At 51.6% G+C, this 21,326-nt stretch overlaps 1 protein-coding gene across 1 annotated transcript in view; it reads left to right on the top strand.

Annotated features, from left to right (window-relative positions):
- Nucleotides 1-21,326, top strand: part of OTOG (otogelin) — an 88,138-nt gene continuing 66,812 nt past the window's right edge. The window contains exons 1-20 of the mRNA XM_040258258.1: nt 1-97; nt 539-599; nt 765-825; nt 4,213-4,288; nt 5,184-5,276; nt 5,444-5,598; nt 8,064-8,182; nt 9,633-9,838; nt 10,672-10,802; nt 11,068-11,174; nt 11,577-11,686; nt 12,078-12,206; nt 13,069-13,177; nt 13,443-13,489; nt 13,970-14,115; nt 16,291-16,423; nt 17,308-17,485; nt 19,126-19,250; nt 20,145-20,357; nt 20,961-21,153. Coding sequence (XP_040114192.1) covers nt 1-97; nt 539-599; nt 765-825; nt 4,213-4,288; nt 5,184-5,276; nt 5,444-5,598; nt 8,064-8,182; nt 9,633-9,838; nt 10,672-10,802; nt 11,068-11,174; nt 11,577-11,686; nt 12,078-12,206; nt 13,069-13,177; nt 13,443-13,489; nt 13,970-14,115; nt 16,291-16,423; nt 17,308-17,485; nt 19,126-19,250; nt 20,145-20,357; nt 20,961-21,153 — 2,489 coding nt within the window. The remainder of the gene's footprint in view (nt 98-538; nt 600-764; nt 826-4,212; nt 4,289-5,183; nt 5,277-5,443; nt 5,599-8,063; nt 8,183-9,632; nt 9,839-10,671; nt 10,803-11,067; nt 11,175-11,576; nt 11,687-12,077; nt 12,207-13,068; nt 13,178-13,442; nt 13,490-13,969; nt 14,116-16,290; nt 16,424-17,307; nt 17,486-19,125; nt 19,251-20,144; nt 20,358-20,960; nt 21,154-21,326) is intronic.

Here is a 21,326-nt window from a genome sequence, read left to right as displayed (position 1 = left end):
ATGGGGGCCCCGGCGCCAGCGTTCTGCCTGCTCCTAGCTTGCGTCTGGCTGCCTCAGGGTGAGCCGGCAGGGGAGTTTCTGCCACTGCAGTCTCTCGGTGAGAGGGGTGTGGACTAGGGGAGGCCCGGAACCTGGGAGAACGTTTAAAGGGACAGACCTGGGCCAGCTGGAGAGAGGGGAAAGAAAGAAGGTTTGAGGGAAGGCAGGGGGACAGCCAGGGAGTGCGTCCAGGGAGCGGGACTGCAGAAGGAAAGAAAGGCCAGCCGCAGTCAGGGGGAATGGATCTCAAACTGGGCAGCGTGGAAGAGATCCAAGGAGGGGGAACCAGAGAGAACTGGGGCACAGAGAGTAGGAAGGAGGAGGGAGACCCTTGTTGGAAAAGAGTCCCCAGGGAGGGGGAGAAAGGATTTGAGAAGGCTGCAGGGAGAGAGAATGGGGGTGATGCCAGGTATAAGAGAGACTTCCCAGCAGGTGGGGAACCGGGTGAGAAGGGGTGGGAGGCATAACTTGAGTGGAGAGTAATCCCCCCACCCCCTAGCCGCAGCACCCACAACCCGGGGCAATGCAGAGCTGCAGCCTGAGCCAGCCCAGGATCCCAGGTGAGTAGGCAAGAACTGGTAGCTACCTTGCTCACTGATTCCATCTTCATTCCTGGCATGGGTGACCTCAGGGGCTAGCACAGGGGATGGGATGGGCCTGGGGGTGGTAGGGGGGCATGGCCCACTCCTCTCCCTTCACCCACACCAGGCTCGTTTCTCACCTAGCCACAGCCATCAGGAGGCAGTCCTTGCCATAGGGGATGCTACCACCGTGATGGGAGGCCAGGTAAGAGGAGGCCTGGAGAAGGGGGCACTTCACTGGGCAGGCGCTTATTTCTGTCCGGTTTGAGGCTGGCTGGGAGCTTTGTAGGTGGCAGGAAGTATGTTTCTACAGTTATTCAAAACGGAAGCAACAAGATTCTTAGTATGTGTCTGAAGGAAGGAGGAAGGAGACCCTTGTTGGAAAAGAGTCCCCACGGAGGGGGAGAAAGGATTTGAGAAGGCTGCAGGGAGAGAGAGTGGCGGTGATGCCAGGTATGAGAGAAGCTTCCCAGCAGATGGGGAACGGGGTGAGAAGGGGTGGGAGGCATAACTTGAGTGGAGAGTAATCCCCCCAAATATTATTTTTAATCCCCCCAAGTACGAATGCAAATTCATAGGCTATTTCTACTTCCACTTTCCTAATCTCTTGGGGCCCTATAGCCAGCTTTTGTTTATTTATAAATAGTGTTTTAGAGGAAGAGGGCACAGAGTCGCCATTGGGAGACAGCTAAGCTCCTTCCTTTCCTGGGTGAAAGCGGGAAGATGAAGGTTTGGGAGAGTGGAGTTCTCTATTCCTTGCCTGGCCTAAACCCTGTCAGAGGTCCCTCTTCATCCCCTGAGCAGTGCCCCAGCAATACTGCTTTGAGGGGAGAAACAAAACTGGGTCACCTGGTGGGGCCTGCAAGGAAGGGTTGGTTGAGAAGCAGAGCCATCCTCTAAGTCCTGACCATTCCCTGTTGCCCACTCTCCCCAGGTCCTCTGTGCTTTATTACTTTTTAAAAAATTTTTTTGATTGAAGGATGATTGCTTTACAGAATTTTGTGGTTTTCTGTCATACATCAGATCCTCTGTACTTTAGGAAGAGGTGGTGCTTTTCTCTATTTGCCAAACTTTGGTCGGTCTCTGGATCAAGTGACTCAGGTTCCTTTTCTAGTCCTGGCTTGCGTCTGTCTCCTTTCTACAACCACAAATATGATACAAATACAGCCCACCCGATATCAGGTCCCTCAGAGAATCTTGAGCCTCAGTTCACACACCCTGGCCCTTGGAATCCGCTCTGGGGAGCTCCTTGTGCCAGCAGGATGGAAGCATCTTTTATAATAGAAAACAATGTGTCCCAAATACCTGCCCTTTTGAAATAGATATGAAGATCCCAAGGAAGGAGGAGGCATGCTTACTTTTGAATGTCTGGATTATGTGAGGGTTTTGTATCTTTTTTCCCCATTTCTCCAGGCCCCAGATTGAACTGAAAGATAATGTCGTCATTCTTTTTATTTAGTTTTTATTTTATTTTAAAAATGTTTTCATCATTATTTTTATGGATGGGGATACTGAGGCAGGTGGATGGTTTGCCGGGCCCTCAGGGCACAGGCAGAGCAAGGTCTTCTAGCTAGCATGTTCTACCACATCATAAATGCCCCCACTGGACTCCAGGGATCCTATATTTTAGTGGGGTAATGATCCTCCTACCCAAGCAATTCATCCCCCTAGAGGGCTTCTTTCCTTGCTGGATTCCAGGGTAGGCCTCCCCTTCTTTTCCTTGGGGAAGCATCCAGACCAGGCAACCCCAATAGGTTTCTCACATTACTCCTTAGAACAAACAAGGGGTTAGAATGGCCGTCCTTGAAGGCAACTGGAGTTGGAGGCTGGGCAGGAATAAGGCTACTTAAAAAGTGAACCTGGGGATCCCTCAAAGGCTTCTGCTTGGAATGCCCTCTTAAGTAAAGGAAGGGGAGGTCTCAGACCAGTAGCTCACCACCCTTCATTTCTGTGCTGCCTCACTCTAGAGGGCTCAGCCATTCTCCAGAGAATTGCTGGTGTAGACCAGAAGCCCATGAACTTGGATGGGTGGAAAAATGCATTGTTATTTATGGAAACCTCAATGGAACTGAAATTTAGTCTTCCCTTTAATTACTGCTAGACATTACAGACCACAGAATATTAGCAGTGTCTGTGACTCTCACTAATAGAAATCACAGGTATTTTCCTATCAGCTTGCAATTGTCGCTGTCTCCAGATCGCATCTATGCTCACTGCTCCTGCATACTGGCAGTGATGTGGCCTGTCGCTTGGTCCTGTGATTTAATGTATTAATAAAGAAGCACAATATTATCATTACTCATTTTTATAAAATATTTGATCACTGCATTGCAATATGTTTGATTTCCTTTATAATCTTATGTTTTATTTTATATATTTAGAGACATCTGTTGCAAGAAGGGGCCCATAATCGTCACTAGATTGTCAGAGGGAATCATGGCATAAAAATGATTAAGAACTCCCCATCTATACTGAAGATGAATCATTTGGAAAGGATTTAAAATTCTTCTCCAGAAATGGCCTCGATTCGTTGCAGCACAGGCCAGGCAGGAGGTGGAAAGATACAACCCACAGGAGGGACAAAGAGCTGGGGTTAGGCTCCAGGGACCAAGGGTTCTGAATACTTCTGTGTTTCTAGTCTTTTCTAGATGCTGGGGACTTAGCCCAAGGGTGAGGAGGTGACAGCGAGGGAGAAAATCCATGAGACAAACACCCTCAGTGTTGTTCGTGCCGTGTCAGCCCTGTGAGCGAGATCACGCGCACCTGTTCCCTGAACCTGGGCCAGGCTGGGCCCTGAGTCCCGGAAGTTGTACAAATGAGAGGACTTAGGCCCTGAGAGTGAGGATCCTACTGTGCCAAGGGTCCCAGTCCTAGATGACATTAGACCCTCAGGCTGGAGTTCTGAGAGGGACTGAACACAGTGAAATGGTGTTCGGGAAAGTCCTGATTTCAGATGTTCATATCTCAAGAGACCAAGGGATGGGGTTTCTGGTCTGGAAAACAGGATCTCAGCGGGGCTTTGCCTTTGTCCTCAGGTGTGTGGTATCGGGGAGAGTTCTGACTCAGACGAGTTCTGAGAATGGCGGGTAGTGATCCATGAGGCATTTTTTTGCTGATAGAACCCAAAAGGCTGACTTGGGGAGGGGGATGTTCCCCTGCCCTGGATTGAGGGGCTGCCTTTGTTTCCCAGCTCTGCCCCGTATGGTTTCTGTGGTGAGGAGGTGTTGTGTTTGTTCTCCAGACAAGAGGGTTTTGTGCTGGGGTGTGGAGCATACAAAGGTTTACTAGGGAGGGAGTCAGGGGAGGCCGGGGGACACTGGAGCATGGAGGGGAGGGGGTTGTGTTCAGGCCACAGGCCTCCCCAGCCTGCCAGTGAGATGCCACTCGGGACGGTGTAGAGCAGGCCTCACGCCACCTGAAAATCCTGCCCCCAGGCTTCTCAGAGTTGGGCTGGGTAACTGGGGCACCCAGCAGCAGAGGGCCTGCCTCCCTCCAGGTAGTGAACAGGAAGGGCTGTGACCTCCAGGAAGCCTGCCATCCCTGAGGTCAGCCCTTGATTGAATTCTTTTCCATCTCCTCTCTGTAAAAGGAGGAAGCTGAAGTCCTGGACTCCTTGGCTATGTCTTCCTGGGAAAGGCGGCTCCATCGGGCCAAATGTGCACCGACTTGTAAGTACCCCTCCTTTCCTGGGGCTCATGGGAGGCCCTTGCCTGCAGAAAGGCCCGGGAGGGAAGCCCAGGGCTTGTCTTGGGGCCTCCTGGGACCTCTTTTCCCTACAGGGGTTCTCGTTCCACCGTCCCCAGCCCCAGCGTCCAGCTCTACTCTGCTTTCTCCTTCCTGCCTGAGGAGTGTCCTGTTCTCACGACCATGCCCCTGCGGCTGTCCCCCTCACACTGTCTGACCCCAGTGAGGCTGAGCTTCTTCTTTAGTGCTGGTTTTCCCCCTGGATATCACTGTGTCTGTAGCCTCTCTCTACTATTTTGTGGCCTCTCCCCTCACCTGGTCTCTGTCTGTGGTCCCTCTTCTCACATTGGGGCTCCCTCCCTCGCCACACGCCACCCTGCTTTGTCCTCTCATCCTCGGCGGCCTTCCTTTCTACTACATTCCAAGTGCGAGGCCCCTCCGCTTCCCTTCCCTACGCTATGGACTCTTTCCCTAAGCTTATGGAGCGATGAGGACGAGCAGTTCATGGAAAGCTCTGGGCAGGCTCCTGCTTACCCCTCTTGCTCCGTATTCACAGCTTTGATGCCTTGCCTGGTGGCCAAGAACTTTTAGCTTAGGAAACTGAAGGCCTAGGTGGGGCTGGCCTGGGGCCATTTATACATAGGAAGGTCAGTACTCAGACTTCATGGCCTATTAGGGAGAGGGTGGGGCAGCTGTCTGAGGCACCCTGCTCCTGCCCCCATCAAAGCCAGCCCCTGAGGAAAGTTGGGGCTCGCTGTGATGGGGATCTGAGCTCCATGTCGCTCTGGGAGGGCGGGGGCCTGGGGTCCCATCGTGACGGAGGTGCTGCGTCAATGGATTCTGCCATTCTCAGCTTGATGCCTTGCGTCCCTCTTGCAGACTTGTTCTCCTGCTTTAACGGGGGCGAATGCGTGCACCCGGCCTTCTGTGACTGCAGGCGCTTCAATGCTACCGGGCCGCGCTGCCAGATGGGTGAGTCTGGACTCCATTCTGCCTCTGAGAGGGGCCACAGGTTTAAAAAAATCTGTGGACCTGAGACTCAGGGGTCTGGGCTAGAGGGAGGGGGCATGGAACGCACTAGCCTTGGGCTCAGTGTCCACTGCTGCTGCACAGAGATGCCGTTTGTGTCCCTGGCTCAGTGTACAATGCCGGCCCTGAGAGAGACAGCATCTGCCGGGCATGGGGACAGCATCACGTGGAGACGTTTGATGGCCTCTACTACTACCTGTCTGGGAAGGGCAGCTACACTCTGGTGGGGCGCCATGAACCTGAGGGGCAGATCTTCTCAGTCCAGGTGAGGTGTTCACTGCCCCCTGCCTGTGCGGGAAGGTTCCTCTAGGCCCTGAAGGCTTGGTTGGCCTGGGCTCTGCTCGGCAGAGTTAAAGAGGCTGGCACTTTCCTTCACTCTCCCAGCTCCTGCCCAGGGCTTCTGTGCCTGGAGGCCGCTGAAGGCTCCATGGTTCTCACTCATCCACTCACTTCTGGTTGCCCCTGGCCACGCATTCACTTAGTCTCTCATTCACCAAGTATTTATTAAGTGCATAGTTGTACTCTTTTCCTGGCACAAGGTCTGGTGCTGGCCCTGTGGGCAACACCGCAGATGTGGTCTCTGTCCTCACGTAACTTACAGTCTAATGGGAAAACAGACATCAAGTCAAATGAATCATTTCAAGTGCCACTGAGGGCAATAGAGGAGAATGTCAAACGGTTAGAAGAGCATGTGACGGAAACCTAACCTTGCCTCTTGGGAAAGATGGTGATCAGGGAGGGCTTCCTGCTGCAGGAAGTGATATTTATGTTGGTATTTGAAGCATGAATTAGAGCTAGACAAGTGAAAGGGTAGGGACAGACAGGAGAACACTCTAGGCCAAAGGACCATTGGAGGCTATGGTATGAACCTTAGATAAGAAGGAGCGTGGTGCCACAGAGGCAATGGTAGAGGTCCTGAGTGACTCAGCTTAGGGTGACCGCTTCTAAGAAGACTTTTTGCATGCTCTGACCTCCCGAGTGGGCTCAGGGGCTCCTTTCTGTAGAACCAGAGTTCCACACCATTACCCATTGTGTTTCTCTTACAAAAATCTGTTTCTGGGTTGGTCTCCTCTTCAGATGTAAGTTTTCTAGGCAGGGACCGTGTCTTTTCCATTGCTGTTCCCAGTACCTGGATTAATGCTCAGTAAAAGCTTGTCTTGTGTATGAACACATGTGAGAGTCACCGTCTCATGGTCAGACAGATTTGATTTTCACATTTACCCTGTGTGTCAAGTGGGCAGTCACCTGCAGGTATAGTCTCTACCTGGAGAAGAGTCTAGCTGGGGAGGCTGCTTTGCTGGAGGGCTCCTTGGCCAGCGTGGAGTTAGGCTGAGAGGTTGGGAGATGGGGGAGAGCGCGGTGTTCAGTGTCGCCCCTCTGCCAGCTGGGTGTGCCCCTTCTGTCTCAGGCATAGCCCTGCCAAGGGACTGTCTGGGAGCCAGGCCCTGAATGGACCGGGGACCCTGACCCTCTTCACCTCAGAGTATCATGGGTATCACACATCATGACTGTATCATTTCATGGTGGCTCAGATGGTAAAAAAAAAAAAAAAAATCTGCCTGCAATGCACAAGACCCAGGTTTGATTCCTAGGTTGGAAAGACCCCCCTGGAGAAGGGAATGGCAACCCACTCCAGTATTCTTGCCTGGAGAATTCCATGGACAGAGGAACCTGGTGGGCTATGGTTCATGGGGTCAAAAAGAGTTGGACATGAATGAGTGACTAACACACACGTCTTATGATTACCTAGACCAGTGGGGTGCCACACATTTATGAGTTATGAAATGAATAAGTAATAAGTCATAACCAGCATGAAAAAAAAAGACAAAAGAGAATATAAATAGAAAATGTTGTAGGAATGCTTTGCACATTAATAGTGGTGAATATTATTTTGTAAAACTTTTTGTTTTATTTAATTTATATGTGTATATATTTCTCACTATGGGTCATGGTCGCAAAGGTTTGAAAAATATTTAGGCTATGGAGTGGCTTTCACAGGTCCTACTTTTAGTTGAAATGGCTCCAGCCTGCCTAACCATGTTTAACAATAATCTAGTGGAAGGTTTGTTCACTCATGGGATGGATTTTCACCTTTGGCAGAGGTACATTTCAGACTTTTCCCTAAACTCTGCGAGCCCCTGCCTGCTTTCCTTGGGTCCTGTGGCTTTGGAGGTGTAGGTTCTGTCTGAGCCGGGGCAGAGGAGACGCGCATGTGTCAGGCAACTCAGGAGTGATATGTGTGTGGGGGGCACAGCTAAGCCGCCTCTACCAGGGTGGTGGTAGGAGTGTGTGTTTACAGTGTGAGCACTGAGAGTGCCCCGTGATGTACCTATTTGAGATGTGTGTTGTGTTCATTATGAGTGTGAGATGGTGTGAGTGTATAACTGGGCTTTCAATCTGATGGGATAAGCTGGGGTGGATAAACAAAAAAGTCCAGAAATAGGGAGACAGCACAGTTGGATTGGAATCCTGGCTGTGTGTCTGTTACCTGTGTCACTTCACCTCTCTGAGCACGAGCTGCCTCCTGTCTGACGTGCAGGTAAAGATAGCTCTGACCTCCCTGTGGTGCTGTGGGGACTGGGAGAGATGACAGGACAGGGGCTTGGCATGCAACGGGCAGGCAGTCCAGCAGTAGTGGGAGCTCAGCAGGGTGCCTCTGGGCCCATAGCCGAAGCTGGGGGCCAGGTGAGTGGCAGGAGGTTGCACAGTGGCCTCTGAAATCCCCCCCAGGTGCACAACGACCCGCAGTGCGGCTCCTTCCCCTACACCTGCTCCAGGTCGGTCAGCCTCTTCTTTGCGGGCGAGCAGGAGATCCAGCTGGCCAAGGAGGTCACCCGTGGAGGCGTGAGGTAACTCCAACACCTTCTGCCCTGAGCTCCCCTACTCCCTGGCATGGGTGGTGGGAGATGGCTGAGCATCTGCCCTTCTCGAGTTGTTTTCTAGGGGCAAACAGAATCTCCACCACTATGGCAGAAACATACTGGCAGGTCAGCTGGGATACAGAAAGATGAGTCCCTCATGATTTTCTGGAACTCTCAGGCCCTGTGGGTTTCCAGACAATGCATTCTCAGGCAATAAGTGAAGTTTCCCAGACAGCTGTATAGGCATTATTAACAGGTTTTTGCTTTCTCAAGTTGAAGGAAATCTTCCTGAATGTATCCTACATAGTTCAAGCCTCATCAGGGCAGACTTTGAGCACACTTTCACCCTTTTCTGATGGCATGGGGTCATTTGACTGTCACTTACCTTGTTGGGACCTCAGGGATGACTGAGGGACTATTTAAGGGGTGAAGTCTCAGCTTCCTACATCAAAAGGCCCCAGACTGCGGTCCTTTCGGAAATCTTTCTTGCATCTCTTCTTCACCGGCCTCTCCTTCCTTGGCTGTCCACTGCCACTTCACCCTGCTGTTAGGGGGACCCTCCTGCACTGACCCTTCTCCCCTTTCTCATTTCCTGCTTCAGACCTGGAAACCGGGTAAACAAGCTTTCTGGTGCTGAGTGTAGAAATGAAGATCCAAAGTGTTTCCCTGTGAATGAAGCCTTGGTAGATGGCTTTTTTGGTTCCGGCTTTGACTGGTTAGACATTCTTTTTGCTTTCCTCCTGATTTTCATCTGTGTTAATGTTGCTAAATTCCAGATTGGCTAAGAGAGTCTGTGCCAGTAAAACAGGGGAGGATATAAAGATTGCCAGAGCCCTGAACTCTTTCCTTCACGTCCTGTTTGTCTTCTCTCTTAGCTTTTCCCTTTTCTCTTCCAACTCCTTTCCGGCTTCCCACCAAAAATATAAGCAAAGTGGATGTCTGTTTATACCATCACTCCTGTCTAGGAAAAGGAACTGGCAATTTCAGTCACTCTAAGATTTATTCCTGCCAGGAAAATTGCAGTTTTATTTTTTAAGTATTATTTTCTGCTTAACTAACTGCCCTTTATTGATTGAAATACCATCAATAAAATATATGTTAATAATTTTTGTATAAAAAGTCACCACTATTGGTGCTCAAAATCCCGTGATTGTCCTCACTGTGATACCAGATATCAAGGGGAATTGTAGTTTTGAAAAGCAACTTTAAAACTCTGAAAACCAAGGAACCCCTTTCTAACTATGGACTTCCAAGCACCCAAGAAGTCAGGGGGAAGGAAAATAGGGACCTTAGACCCTGTGGTGTCGGTGGCCAGTGGGTGAGGCTGATCCTGTGCACATGGTGGGCCCTGCGGGTAGAGGATGGCCGTCCCCTGGTGAAGGGCCTGGGCTGGTGGAGGTGATGTGGCTGCCCTGAAGCTCTGGGCTGTATCCTGCAGGCTCCAGCTGCCTCACGTGATGGGCAACCTGCGTCTACAACAGCTTGCTGGCTATGTCCTCGTGTGGCATCAGTCGGCCTTCACGCTTGCCTGGGATGGCACCTCAGCTGTTTACATTAAAATGAGTCCAGAGTTCCTAGGCTGGACCCATGGGCTGTGTGGGAACAACAATGCCGACCCCCAGGATGACCTGGTGACAAGCTATGGTGAGGCGCAGGCCAGGTGGCCTCCAAAGGGGTTTTGGTCGGGGTGGGGGATAGGCTGGTCTGGGACGAGTGGGAAGGGACTTGGCACAGAACCCTGGGGTCATGGTATAAAGACTTGGGGGAAGGTCAGAGGTCTCTTCCAAGTATGTTTTAACCTGGTTTCCGCATTTTCCTCTGGACCTCAGTTTCCTCATTTGTAAAATAGCTGTAATGAGAATTTCTACTTAGGTTGCGTGAGGATCTAATGGACACTTTGCCAGGTGGCGCTGGCCCTGCAAGGTGTCTGGGGGATGGAGGGGCTGAGGACTGCAGGGTGCAGGGGCCAGAGGGAGCCAGGGAGAAAAAGGCTCCAGCTAGAGATGCAGGAAGTTAAAGTGAAGAGTTTAGACCAAATCAGAGCAACTCTGGCCAGAAAGTGACACCTATGAGCAGCCACAGCACACTGAACACTTTACCTGTAGCGTCTCGTGTAGTCCTTGCAATAAATTCACAAGGGGATGGTTTGCCCTATTCACACGTGGGAACCTCATGCTCAGAGAGGCATGAGAGCTTGTTCAGATTCACACGTTCATTCCCTCTCGACGGCATGGTGCTGCTTTTCTGAGTTTAGAGCAGCAGGGAGCCGCTCCCTGGAACCTTGAGGGTCTTGAGCATTCTTGACTATGCTTACCAAACAACTCTTTCAAGAGAATGGCTCTGTAAGGAAATGCAGACTGGGATGGTAGCTCAGGAGGCTGGTTTTTCAACGCCTTGCCTTTCTCTTGGCATCTCTTTGGCTCCACCTGCCTCCCCCTCTGGCCCCCACCTGTGGTCATGCTTGTTCTGCCCTACAGGGAAGCTGACGGACGATGTGGTGGAGTTCGTGCACAGCTGGCAGGAACAGGCCCCCAACCAACCTCCAGGTCCCACGACCTCCTCCCTGCCCCGCCCCCCATGCCTGCAGCAGAGCCCGGGAACCATGCAGGTATGGCTCCTGGGCCGACCCCCCTACTCCGGCCCCCTAACCCCAACCCTAGCGTCTGACTTAGGTTGGTTTCCTGTCTACTTCTTGAATAGTCACTGGCTGCAGGGGACCAAGGTTGTTGGTGTCCACACCCCTTCCGTCTCCTCTCCATCCTCCTCTTTCTCTCCCTTGGGCCCAAGTTGGGGTGCTTCATGGGACTGGTGAAGTCAAAGGGCTGTGTGTGGCCCTGCCAGCCTCCAGCTCTGGCTCCTGGCCCACACCCCAGGGTGTGTATGACCGCTGTGAGGCACTGCTGCAATCCCCCTTTGACACCTGCCATGCCTACGTCAGCCCTCTGCCCTTCATGGCCAGCTGTACCAGCGATCTCTGCCAGTGAGTGGGGACCCAGGAGCGAGGGTGGTACTGGGCTGTGGGGAGACCTCTCCCAGTAGTGGGTGGGGGCTCAGCACGTGGGCCACTGAGCTTGATGATCCCACGCAGGAACAAATATGCTTCCCAAAGTTCTGAAATGCTTACATATCTGCATGGGTGGGACAGACCATCCTCATTCAATCGAGGCCCAGAAATGGGGCCTGACCGCCCCTGGTCTCATCAGTCAGGGGCAATGCTGAGATGAGAGCCCAGATTTTCCGACCTCCAGTCTAGGGGTCTATATACCTAGCTGCCTCCCCTGGCTCCCTTTCCCAGCTGTAGCGTCTGAACCCTGGCAGACTCTATTGGGTGCTGGGGGGCTGGCTGCAGGTTGAATCTTATATCCTTGGCTTCCCTGCACAGATCAGCAGGCGATGAAGCCACCTGGTGCCGGGCACTGGCAGAGTATGCCCGGGCGTGTGCCCAGGCAGGTCGGCCGCTGCAGGGGTGGAGGAACCAGCTCCGGTCATGCAGTAGGTGCAGCCTGATTGTGGGCAGGGAGGGATACAGACAAGCTCTGTTCTGAGGCTGTGGGTGGCATTCCCAGGCCTCAAGTCAATGTCCTGTCTTGATGAGAACCACAGTGATCAAGAGTGTTAAGCCCTGAGGTTCCATCCCCATGAGACAGATGGGAAAACTGAGGCTCAGAGAGGGAGGGACTGATCTGGGGCCACCGAGTGTGATGAAAGTGACTCTCAGGGTCTCCCAGGTTCTCACTTATTTCTTGGTCACCCGGTGCTCCCACTGGGACCAAGAAAGCCCTCCTACCCCCACCCCAGGGCTTGGGTAGGCCCTAGTTGGGTCCTGGCAGACCTGGGGCCAGAAGGGAGTGGGCAGGCCATACTATGCTGCCTTCTTTCCAAGTGGTGCTCTGCAAGGAGAAGGCCTTTGTCTACAATGAGTGTGTCGCCTGCTGCCCGGCCTCCTGCCAGCCGCGGGCATCCTGTGTGGACAGCGAGATAGCCTGTGTGGATGGCTGCTACTGCCCTGACGGTATGCTAGTGGTTCAGTGGGTGCCTGGCAGCATTTCTCTGGCCTGGCATAGATGAGCGTGAAGCCAGGGGCCAAGGCATGTCTGTTTGTAGAATGAAGGAAGGAAGGAACAAACAATACATGAATGAGTGAATGAATGGCTTAAGGGAGGTAAGGGTAGGGGCAGAGCTGTAGCTCTTGAAGATTCATCAGGATATTTAATTTCATTGAGACTGAGCTTTTTAAGGTGTGTAGATGGGGACAAGTTATACAGTCATTCATTTATTCATTTATCACACATGTATTTGTTTAAACGTTCATCCGTGTACTGTTTCTCATGGTGTATAAATCTGCAGCACATCTAATGGTGCAGAGCTTGCTTGGTAAGGATGAGATAAAAAAATATAAAGATACAGTTGTTGACTTTAGGAATCTGAGTCTGGTTGCAGTGATGGCACTGACACGTATAACTCCAGTCGGAGGCATAATATGGTGAGGACCAGCTCAGGAGTTCAGACAAGAAAAGATACAGGAATTCATTTGTGGGGAGAGATTATCAGGGAAGGCTTCCTGGAGGAGGTGGCCCCTTAGCTGATTCTAGATACAGTAACAGGCTTCTGAGAGATGGAGAGGAGAAGCTAGTCAGCATGCACTTTGTGTGGGGTGAGTCGTTCTCAGAGCAAAGGTCTGGAGGTAGGATTATTTGCTCAAAGGGGATTCAGATCTGGCCTGAGCCATGCATTTATACCGGAGAAAGTTTGAAAGTGAGCTGGGTGGTGAAGGAGTGTGGATGAGTTGATTTTTATCACAGGCCCTGGAGAGCCACGAAAGGTTTGTGAACAGGAGTGGAGGTGAGTTAAGTGGGCCTTTGCTGTCACCCTAGGGCTGATCTTCGAGGATGGGGGCTGTGTGGCACCGGCTGAGTGTCCCTGTGAGTTCCATGGGACCCTGTACCCGACTGGCTCTGTGGTGAAAGAAGACTGCAATTCCTGGTCCGTGTCCACTGCTGGGGAGGGGAATGGTGACCTCTGGGGCTTTGCATCAGGGCTACCCCTCCACGGTCTAGGAGCCTGACCACATGGGGCACTCACTCAGCACCTCCGAGTCACAGATCTCATCAGATCCACTCTGTGGGTGGAATCTCCACCCATTTTAGAGCTGGGAAGACTGAGGGCTGGGAAGGAGCTTTGCAACCCTCTAGCATCTATCCTAGCCCTGAAGAGGTGAGTCCTTACTCCCATGGTCTCTGTGTTTCAGCACATGCACTGCGGGCAAGTGGGTGTGCAGCACGTCTGTCTGCCCAGGTACGTCTGGCTCCACTGGGACTCCACCCCTTCTCTCAGCCCCTCAGCTTTTAGGGCCGGGAAGCTCAGAGGGCCGGGCCTGCTGCTGGGGTGGGGTGCTCACTCAGTCCCATTGGCTCTGCCTGCCTCTTTGTGTTCTCAGAACTGCTCAGACTGATGAAGGGTTTTGTTCTGCCCTGGCAGGGAGGGTTTTTCATGGGGTCCCTCCTGATTGTAGGGGGCTTGGACCGAGACTGGCTTCCATGCTCAGGACCTGGTCTCCGGTCAGAGGGAGAGGAGGGGAGAGCTGCGTCTATCTTCAGACAGACCTGGGGGACTTCTCCCCAGTAACCGGGGCTCTCAAAGGGAGGGCCAGGGCTCCAGGCACCCCCCTGATTCCTGAGGACAGGGTGCCATCTCCCCTGGGCGCTCAGAACTGCAGGGCAGAGGCACACCCTGTGGGGCAGGCCCCCGGGTCAGCTGCCTCTCTCTGCCCCTCAGCTGAGTGTTCAGTGACTGGTGACATCCACTTCACGACCTTCGACGGCCGCCGCTACACATTCCCCGCCACGTGTCAGTACATCCTGGCCAAGAGCCGCTCCTCGGGCACCTTCACAGTGACGCTGCAGAACGCCCCCTGTGGCCTGGTAAGGGCTGGGACCCCAGGCTCCAGCCAGCCAGCCGCCCCTGACTGCCGCCTCCTAGAGAGGCTGGGCTTTAGGGCAAGGCCTCAGGTCCTCCCACAGCCCCACCCTGCTCTCTGTTGTTTCTGGGCAGATCTAGGGGACAGCAGACTGCGTTCTGGCTCCAGAACATCTGTTGGCTGAGTCACTTCCCTGCCCTGGCCATCGTTGTTGTTGTTGTTGTTTTAAAATTTATTGAAATACATTTGATTTACAATGTTGTGTTAATTTCTGCTGTACAGTGAAGTGAGTCATTCTTTCTGGTTTTGTTTTCTAAATTTTACTGGAGTATAGTTGATACACAGTGTTATGATAGGTTCAGGTGTACAGCATAGTGATCCAGTTATACATATACATATATTCATTCTTTTTCAGATTCCTTTCCCATATAGGTTATTACAGATGATTGAGTAGAGTTCCCTGTGCTATGCAGTAGGTCCTTGTCGGTTAACTATTTTATATGCAGTAGTGTGTGTATATTAATCCAAAGCTCCTAATATATCCCTCCTTCTATGCCACGTTTCCTCTTGGCTAACCGTAAGCTTGTTTTCAAAATCTGTTTCTGTTTTGTAATTAAGTTCATTTATATAATTTTTTAAAAATTAGATTCCACATATGAGTGATATCGTATTTGTCTTTCACTGTCTGACTTCACTTAGAATGATAATCTCTAGGTCCATCCAGTGTTGCTGCAACTTGCATTATTTCATTCTTTTTTATGACTGAGTAATATTCCTTGTATATACGTATTACATCTTCTTTATCCATTCCTCTGTCAATGGACACTTATATTGCTTCCATGTCCTGGCTATTGTAAATAGTGCTGCAGTGAACATTGACAGGCTTGTATCTTTTCAAATTATGGTTTTCTCCCAGGCTGTGCCCATGAGTGGGATGGCTGGATCATATGGTAGTTCTATTTTTAGTTTTTGTAAGGAACCTTCATACCGTTCTCCACATTGGTTGTATCAATTTACATTCCCACTAACAGTGTAGGAGGGCTCCCTTTTCTCACACCCTCTCTAGCATTTACTGTTTGTAGACTTAGAGCATTTTTTTTAATGTTTGGCTGTGCTGGGTCTTCGTTGCTGCATGCACGGGCTTTTTCTCTAGTTGGGGCGAGCAGGGGCTACTCTCTAGTTGTGGTGCACGGGCTTCTCATTGCAGTGGCTTCTCTTGTTGCTGTGCACAGGCCCTAGGACACATGGGCTTCAAGAGTGGCAGTTCCCCGGCTCTAGAGCACAGGCGCAATAGTTGGGGGGCTCAGTTGCTCTATGCACGTGGGGTCTTCTCGGACCAAGGATCAAACCCTTGTCTCCTGCATTGGCAGGTGGATTCTTTACCGTTGAGCCACTGGGGAAGCCCTATAATAGTATTGTATCGATAGCATTACTATGTGTTATATTATTGTTGATTATTTTTACATTATTATTATCATTCCCCAGGATGCCCCTTCCTATCTCTGCAGGCTAAGTCTTGTTAGCACCCTACACCTGTTTTCAGCACTGATCACAACAATTAACCAACTTTGTAATCTCTTATTTAAAATCTGTATCCCTCACGAGTATGTATTCTTCATGAGGTCAGGGACTATATCTATCACTTTTATCATGTATGATTGTGTGGAAGGGAGGTATAAATGGACCCAATGTGTACTGCCCATTTCGGGGATGAGACCCTGAGGCCCAGGGAATATTAGCTCATTTCCTGCCTGCTTATGAGTGGAGCTTGATATCCCGAAGGGTGTGACACATGGAAAGAGCTACACAAACACCGATAAAAGGATGAAATTAAAGTCCTATGTTGCAGTCAAGTGCGGAGGCCAGTGTTTCCGAGACTGGACTCTGAGCCATCTGGGGCCCAACTCTGCTCTGTGTCATAGCCTGAGGGTTGACTACCATTTTTATTTGTATTAGCCTACTTCTGCCACTAACCTTCTCCAGCCTGGGCTTCTGCCTTCTCATTCCCCAGATCAGAGCATTTGGTTAGAGGACCCCTAATGTCCCTTGGGTCTCTGACACTGTGAGGAGCCTGGCCCTGGCCTCAAAACCGTGCTGAAATCTCTGCCTTTGGAGGGCTCTGTTGGGCTCAGCAGGGAGACAGACTAACCCTCCCCATTTGGCCTTCCTCTCTCACTAGAACCAGGATGGAGTCTGTGTCCAGTCGGTGTCAGTGATTCTGCATCAGGACCCTCGGAGGCAGGTGACCTTGACCCAAGCAGGGGATGTTCTTCTGTTTGACCAGTACAAGGTCACCCCACCCTACACAGATGGTACGGCCCTGGTGGACAAGAGCTAGCTGAAAGTTAGCAGCCCAGGCTCTTCTGGCAAAAGCAGTGCTATATGGGCAAGAGCCACATTCTGGTACTGGGTGAATCAGGCCAGGGGACACCTTGGTCCCAGGAACATGGACTCTGGACTTGTAGACTTGTCTCTGCCCCCACTGCAGTGGGTTTCATGGCAGTATGATGGCTTCTCCGAACTTAAGGATATTAATGGAGCTCTCTTCCATCTCCACTCTATTATTATCCTTTCTGATTTCACAAGGGCTTTGTGATAGCTTGCAGGAAGCACAAAATCTAACAAAAATGGCAGAACGATTAAGAAATAAAATGGCATCAAAAAAACTAAAAAGAAAAAAAGAATAAGGGCTCAAGGCTGAGAAGAGTGAAGATGCAAGGGGTGTAAAGGAATTTTTAAAAAAAGCAAGTCACAAAAGATGTAAAATTCACTACAACTAAATCTAAATTTTAAAATTGCTACAATTGAATCTGAAATCATATTTTCACCTTCCTAGTGGCCACTGTGAAAAAAACAAACAAAAACCCCAAAACGGGTAGTTACAGAATTCTTTTTCGCTAGAGAAGGAAACATACCAATTGCTTAGGGAGGCAAGTCTTTAATTGGCACTGAATGCCAGAAGAAATTTCTCATCTGGGGTTGCTGCGGTAGCTTCTCCCTGGGTCCCGATTTCATCATTGACCAGGATTGCTTCAGGGCTCCCCAAACCAACCCAGAGCTTCACTTCTTTGTGGCAAAGCTTTACTGTGTGTGAAGACTGGGCTGGGTATGGGGTGAGCGTGGGCTATGCAGGTGATGGCGGTGGATGGGGTGATCTTGTCCGAACTTCCTACATCCCTTCTCCTTCTGTGCCTAGACGCCTTTGAGATCCGGAGGCTGTCCTCGGTGTTCCTGCGCGTGAGGACCAACGTGGGTGTGCGGGTGCTCTACGACCGCGAAGGACTGCGGCTCTACCTGCAGGTGGACCAGCGATGGGTAGAGGACACCGTGGGCCTCTGCGGCACCTTCAACGGCAACACACAGGATGATTTCCTGTATGTGCCCTGCCCCGGAACCGGAAGGAGAGGGGGAGGCGGGGCCCTTAAGACTATGTGCACCTGGACACTGTCTAATATTTCTCCAGAACCCCCATGGGTTCTCACTGTGCAAAACGTGCATCGTTGGTTGTTTATTCCTCTACATTTAAGTTTAAGTACGTTTCTTTAGGGCTTCCCTGGTAGCTCAGCTGGTAAAGAATCCACCTGCAGTGCAGGAGACTGATTCGATTCCTGGGTCTGGAAGATCCTCTGGAGAAGGGATAGGCTACCCCTCCAGTATTCTTGGGCTTCCCTGGAGGTGCAGTCAGTTAAGAATCCGCCTGCTACGGGGGACACCTGCGTTTGATCCGTGGGTTGGGAAGATCTCTTGGAGAAGGGCATGGCAACCCACTTCAGTATTCTTGCCTGGAGAATCCCCATGGGCAGTAGGCATGGACTGCGGGGCTGCAGTCCATGGTCTCGCAAAGAGCCGAACAGGACTAAGCGATTAAGCACAGCACGTGTTTCTCAAAGAAACAGTCTTTCTTGTGCCAAAGAGTCATCCCAAAAGCTTGTTAAAATGCTGACTCCTCGGCATGGACACAGTTTGGGAACTTGGGAGGGGACAGAGTCAGACTTTCCAGAAAGGAAAACAAATGATTGCTCTTGATGGCTGGAGGTTCTGGTGAGTCCTTCAAGTTACACGCATGGGGTGATGTAGAAAGAAATGTGAGAGACTTTCTTCAGCCAGAAATGAGAATTTGTTTGGAAAATCAAGAATACAAAAAACTTGAGAGCTTTTCCATGCAGGTACATATTAAAATGTAACATCCTACTCTGCCTTGCCTGGTGGACAGCTCCTTGCCTGGTGTCAGGGCAACTGGTCAGAATGAGGGGAGCAGACCATATTTATTTAGTGTGTGTGCTGCTTGCCATACGCCTAGCTGTGAATCCTGGGTGGAAATAGTGCTCTGTGTAACTTGTGTTCTCACTGTTCTGGAGCAGGTGGGCGCCAGGCGGAATTTGCCCCTCATGGACCTATGACCTCTGGCCATTGTACCATCTACACCAGTTCAGTAACCCATGGAGACTGATGATATCTAGGAAACTTGATTCTCCCTTGCCCTTTGTTGCCCTTCGTGTGACTATTTCCCACCTGGAGAGAGAGGGAGGGAAAAGGAGTTTGGGGGAACTGTCCATGGAGGAGGGTGAAGGAAGTCCTTACTCGGTGAAGTTTGGTTCATGATGTCCCTGTTTATCTCTTTCTGACATGAAGACCCAAGGGTGCGTAGGGAGTGTGAGCTAGTGTATGGCCCCAAACCCGTATGGAGCCTGTTAAATGTGATGTGTGTATGTATGCCTGCACATTTGTAGTTGTATGTGTTTGAATGTGTCTGCATAGATCTCCTTTTTGTTTGCATGTCTGTATGTATTTGTGCTGTGTGTGTGTGTGTGCTGGTGGTATATGTGAACCTATGAACGTAACATATTTGGGAGGATACGTATCATCGGAATGTGGGTGCTCATGCTTTATGTTTGCCTGTGTGTGTGCACATGCTTGTGTACATGAGCAGGTGGATGCTTACCTGGGTGTATGCTGTGTGTTCACTTGGGTGCACATGGGCCAGTGTGTGAATGTCGCTCTACCATGGCTGCAGGTCCCCAGTGGGTGTGCCTGAGAGCACGCCACAGCTCTTTGGCAATTCTTGGAAAACACTATCCGCCTGCTCCCCGCTGGTCTCTGGCTCCCTGCTGGACCCCTGCGACATGCATCCGCAAGCTGGTGAGGTGGTTGGGGGGGCGGTGGGTAGGATTGGTTTGAGAGAGATGAGCTGGGAACCTGGGCGTGAGGAGGTTGACCACATTGGGTAGGAGTGATCAGAAAGGAGGAGCTGTCGGGAGGGGATGGGCCTTCCCTTCTGGTGAGGATCAGGCAGAAGCCAACTTCACGTTCTACCCCCGTCACCTACACGCACACTTGTACTGGCTCCGCCATCTCAGGGCAAAAGTCCAGGTCCTCACAGTGGCCCTGCCAGGCCCTGCACTCTCCTCCCATCCCCATTATCTCACCTCCTCCCCGCACCCACCCTTCACCTAGCTCAGCAGCACTGGCCTCCTTGCTTTCTTCTGACCCAGCCTGGTCTGTCTCCTCTCCAGGTCTTTGCACTTGCTGTTCCATTCTCCTGGAATGTTCTTTCCTCATAGACACACGCCTGACTATCTCTTTCAAGGTTTTAGTCTAACAACATCTTTCCACTGAGGCTTTCCGAACCACTGTGTTTAAAATCACAATTCCCCTCCATCCCCACCTTGCAACCCCCATTTTCCTTCTCAACTTTCTCTCCTTAGATTCTTTACCTTGAAGTTACTGTTTAAGTTGTTTAGGGATGGTCTCCCCAACCCAGAATGTCTCCTACACGAGAGCAGGGACTTTTGCCTGTCTTCTGTTTTGTCCACTCCTGTGACTCATGACATGAGGAATGCATTGCGTGAGTGCCTGCACATGCTCACGCACATATGTACCACACATATATACACATACATGCATGCACACGTACACGCATGCACACACACTCCTGTGTACAGTCCCTGCTGCTGTGGGGAGGGAGGGAGAAGCTGGGGCCCAGAGCACCAGGCAAATCAGACCCCTGACCCTCGCCCATTCGTCTGTCTCCAGCCTCCTTTGCCCTGCAGGCCTGCAATGTGCTCACGGGGGAGCTGTTTGCGCCCTGCTCCGCGTACCTGAGCCCTGTGCCCTACTTTGAGCAGTGCCGCCGAGATGCCTGCCGTTGTGGGCAGCCCTGCCTGTGTGCCACACTGGCTCACTACGCCCACCTGTGCCAGCGCCACGGGCTCCCCATTGACTTCCGTGCCCGCCTGCCAGGCTGCGGTGAGCGCCCCCATGCTTGTGTGGCCCTGGGAGAGCACTGGAGGAGCCGGAGCTCCAGATCTGAGTGTCCACCTGCCCCTGCCCCCTGACTGGCTGTAGGAGACCCCAGGGAGTGGGCTGGTGGCCAGGTAAAGAGAGGGCAGCCCCAAGTCAAGGGCCCTGAGAGGCTGCTGGAGGGAGCACAGTTGATCTTCACAGCCTCTGGAAGTGAGAGAGACAGAGAGTATGTGTGTGTATTTACACACCTGTGCATGTGTATCTATGTGTGAGTGATGGGGTGAGTGCAGGACTATCAGGGGACGACCTCCACTCCCCCCACAGAATCACTACCTAAGAAGAATACCCTGCAGAGAGAAGGAAATGCCAATGATAGGGTCCAGGCTGAACTTGGGAGATGGGATCTACCTCTGTGGCTCTGCCATTCTGGGACAGTGGGAGGCAGACTGGGTTCAAATCCCAGCTGTAACTTTGACCTGCTGTGTGACCTTGGGCAAATATCTTAACTTCTCTGGCTCTGGGTTCTCTTCTTTATGATGGTGACCCCACTCCACAAACTTGTGGGTGTGCGGGGGAGGCAAAGCACGGTCACATTTCTCCCTACAGCGCTGTCCTGTGAGGCCACCAAGGAGTACAGCCCGTGTGTGGCTCCGTGTGGACAGACCTGCCAGGACCTGGCTGGCCCTGAGGCCTGTAGGGTTGATGGTGGCAGTGACCTCAGCGGGGACGAGTGTGTGGAGGGCTGTGCCTGCCCACCAGACACCTATCTGGACACCCAGGCTGACCTCTGTGTCCCCAGGTGAGGAGGCTGGCTTGAGCTCTGTGTCAGGGGGTAGTGAAGCTGGGGATCTCCAGAGCATATGAAGCTGGGTACCTGCCTGGGCCTCTCCTGTGCCTACTTCATCTCAGTCACAGGGCAGGCCTTGGAGGATAAGCTGGGCTTATCAGATGCCATCCCCACTTCCCACCCAG

The sequence above is a fragment of the Oryx dammah genome, unplaced genomic scaffold, assembly GCF_014754425.2.
Source record: "Oryx dammah isolate SB20612 unplaced genomic scaffold, SCBI_Odam_1.1 HiC_scaffold_17, whole genome shotgun sequence".
Taxonomy (NCBI): Eukaryota; Metazoa; Chordata; class Mammalia; order Artiodactyla; family Bovidae; genus Oryx; species Oryx dammah.
This window is presented reverse-complemented; position numbering and strand designations above follow the sequence as displayed.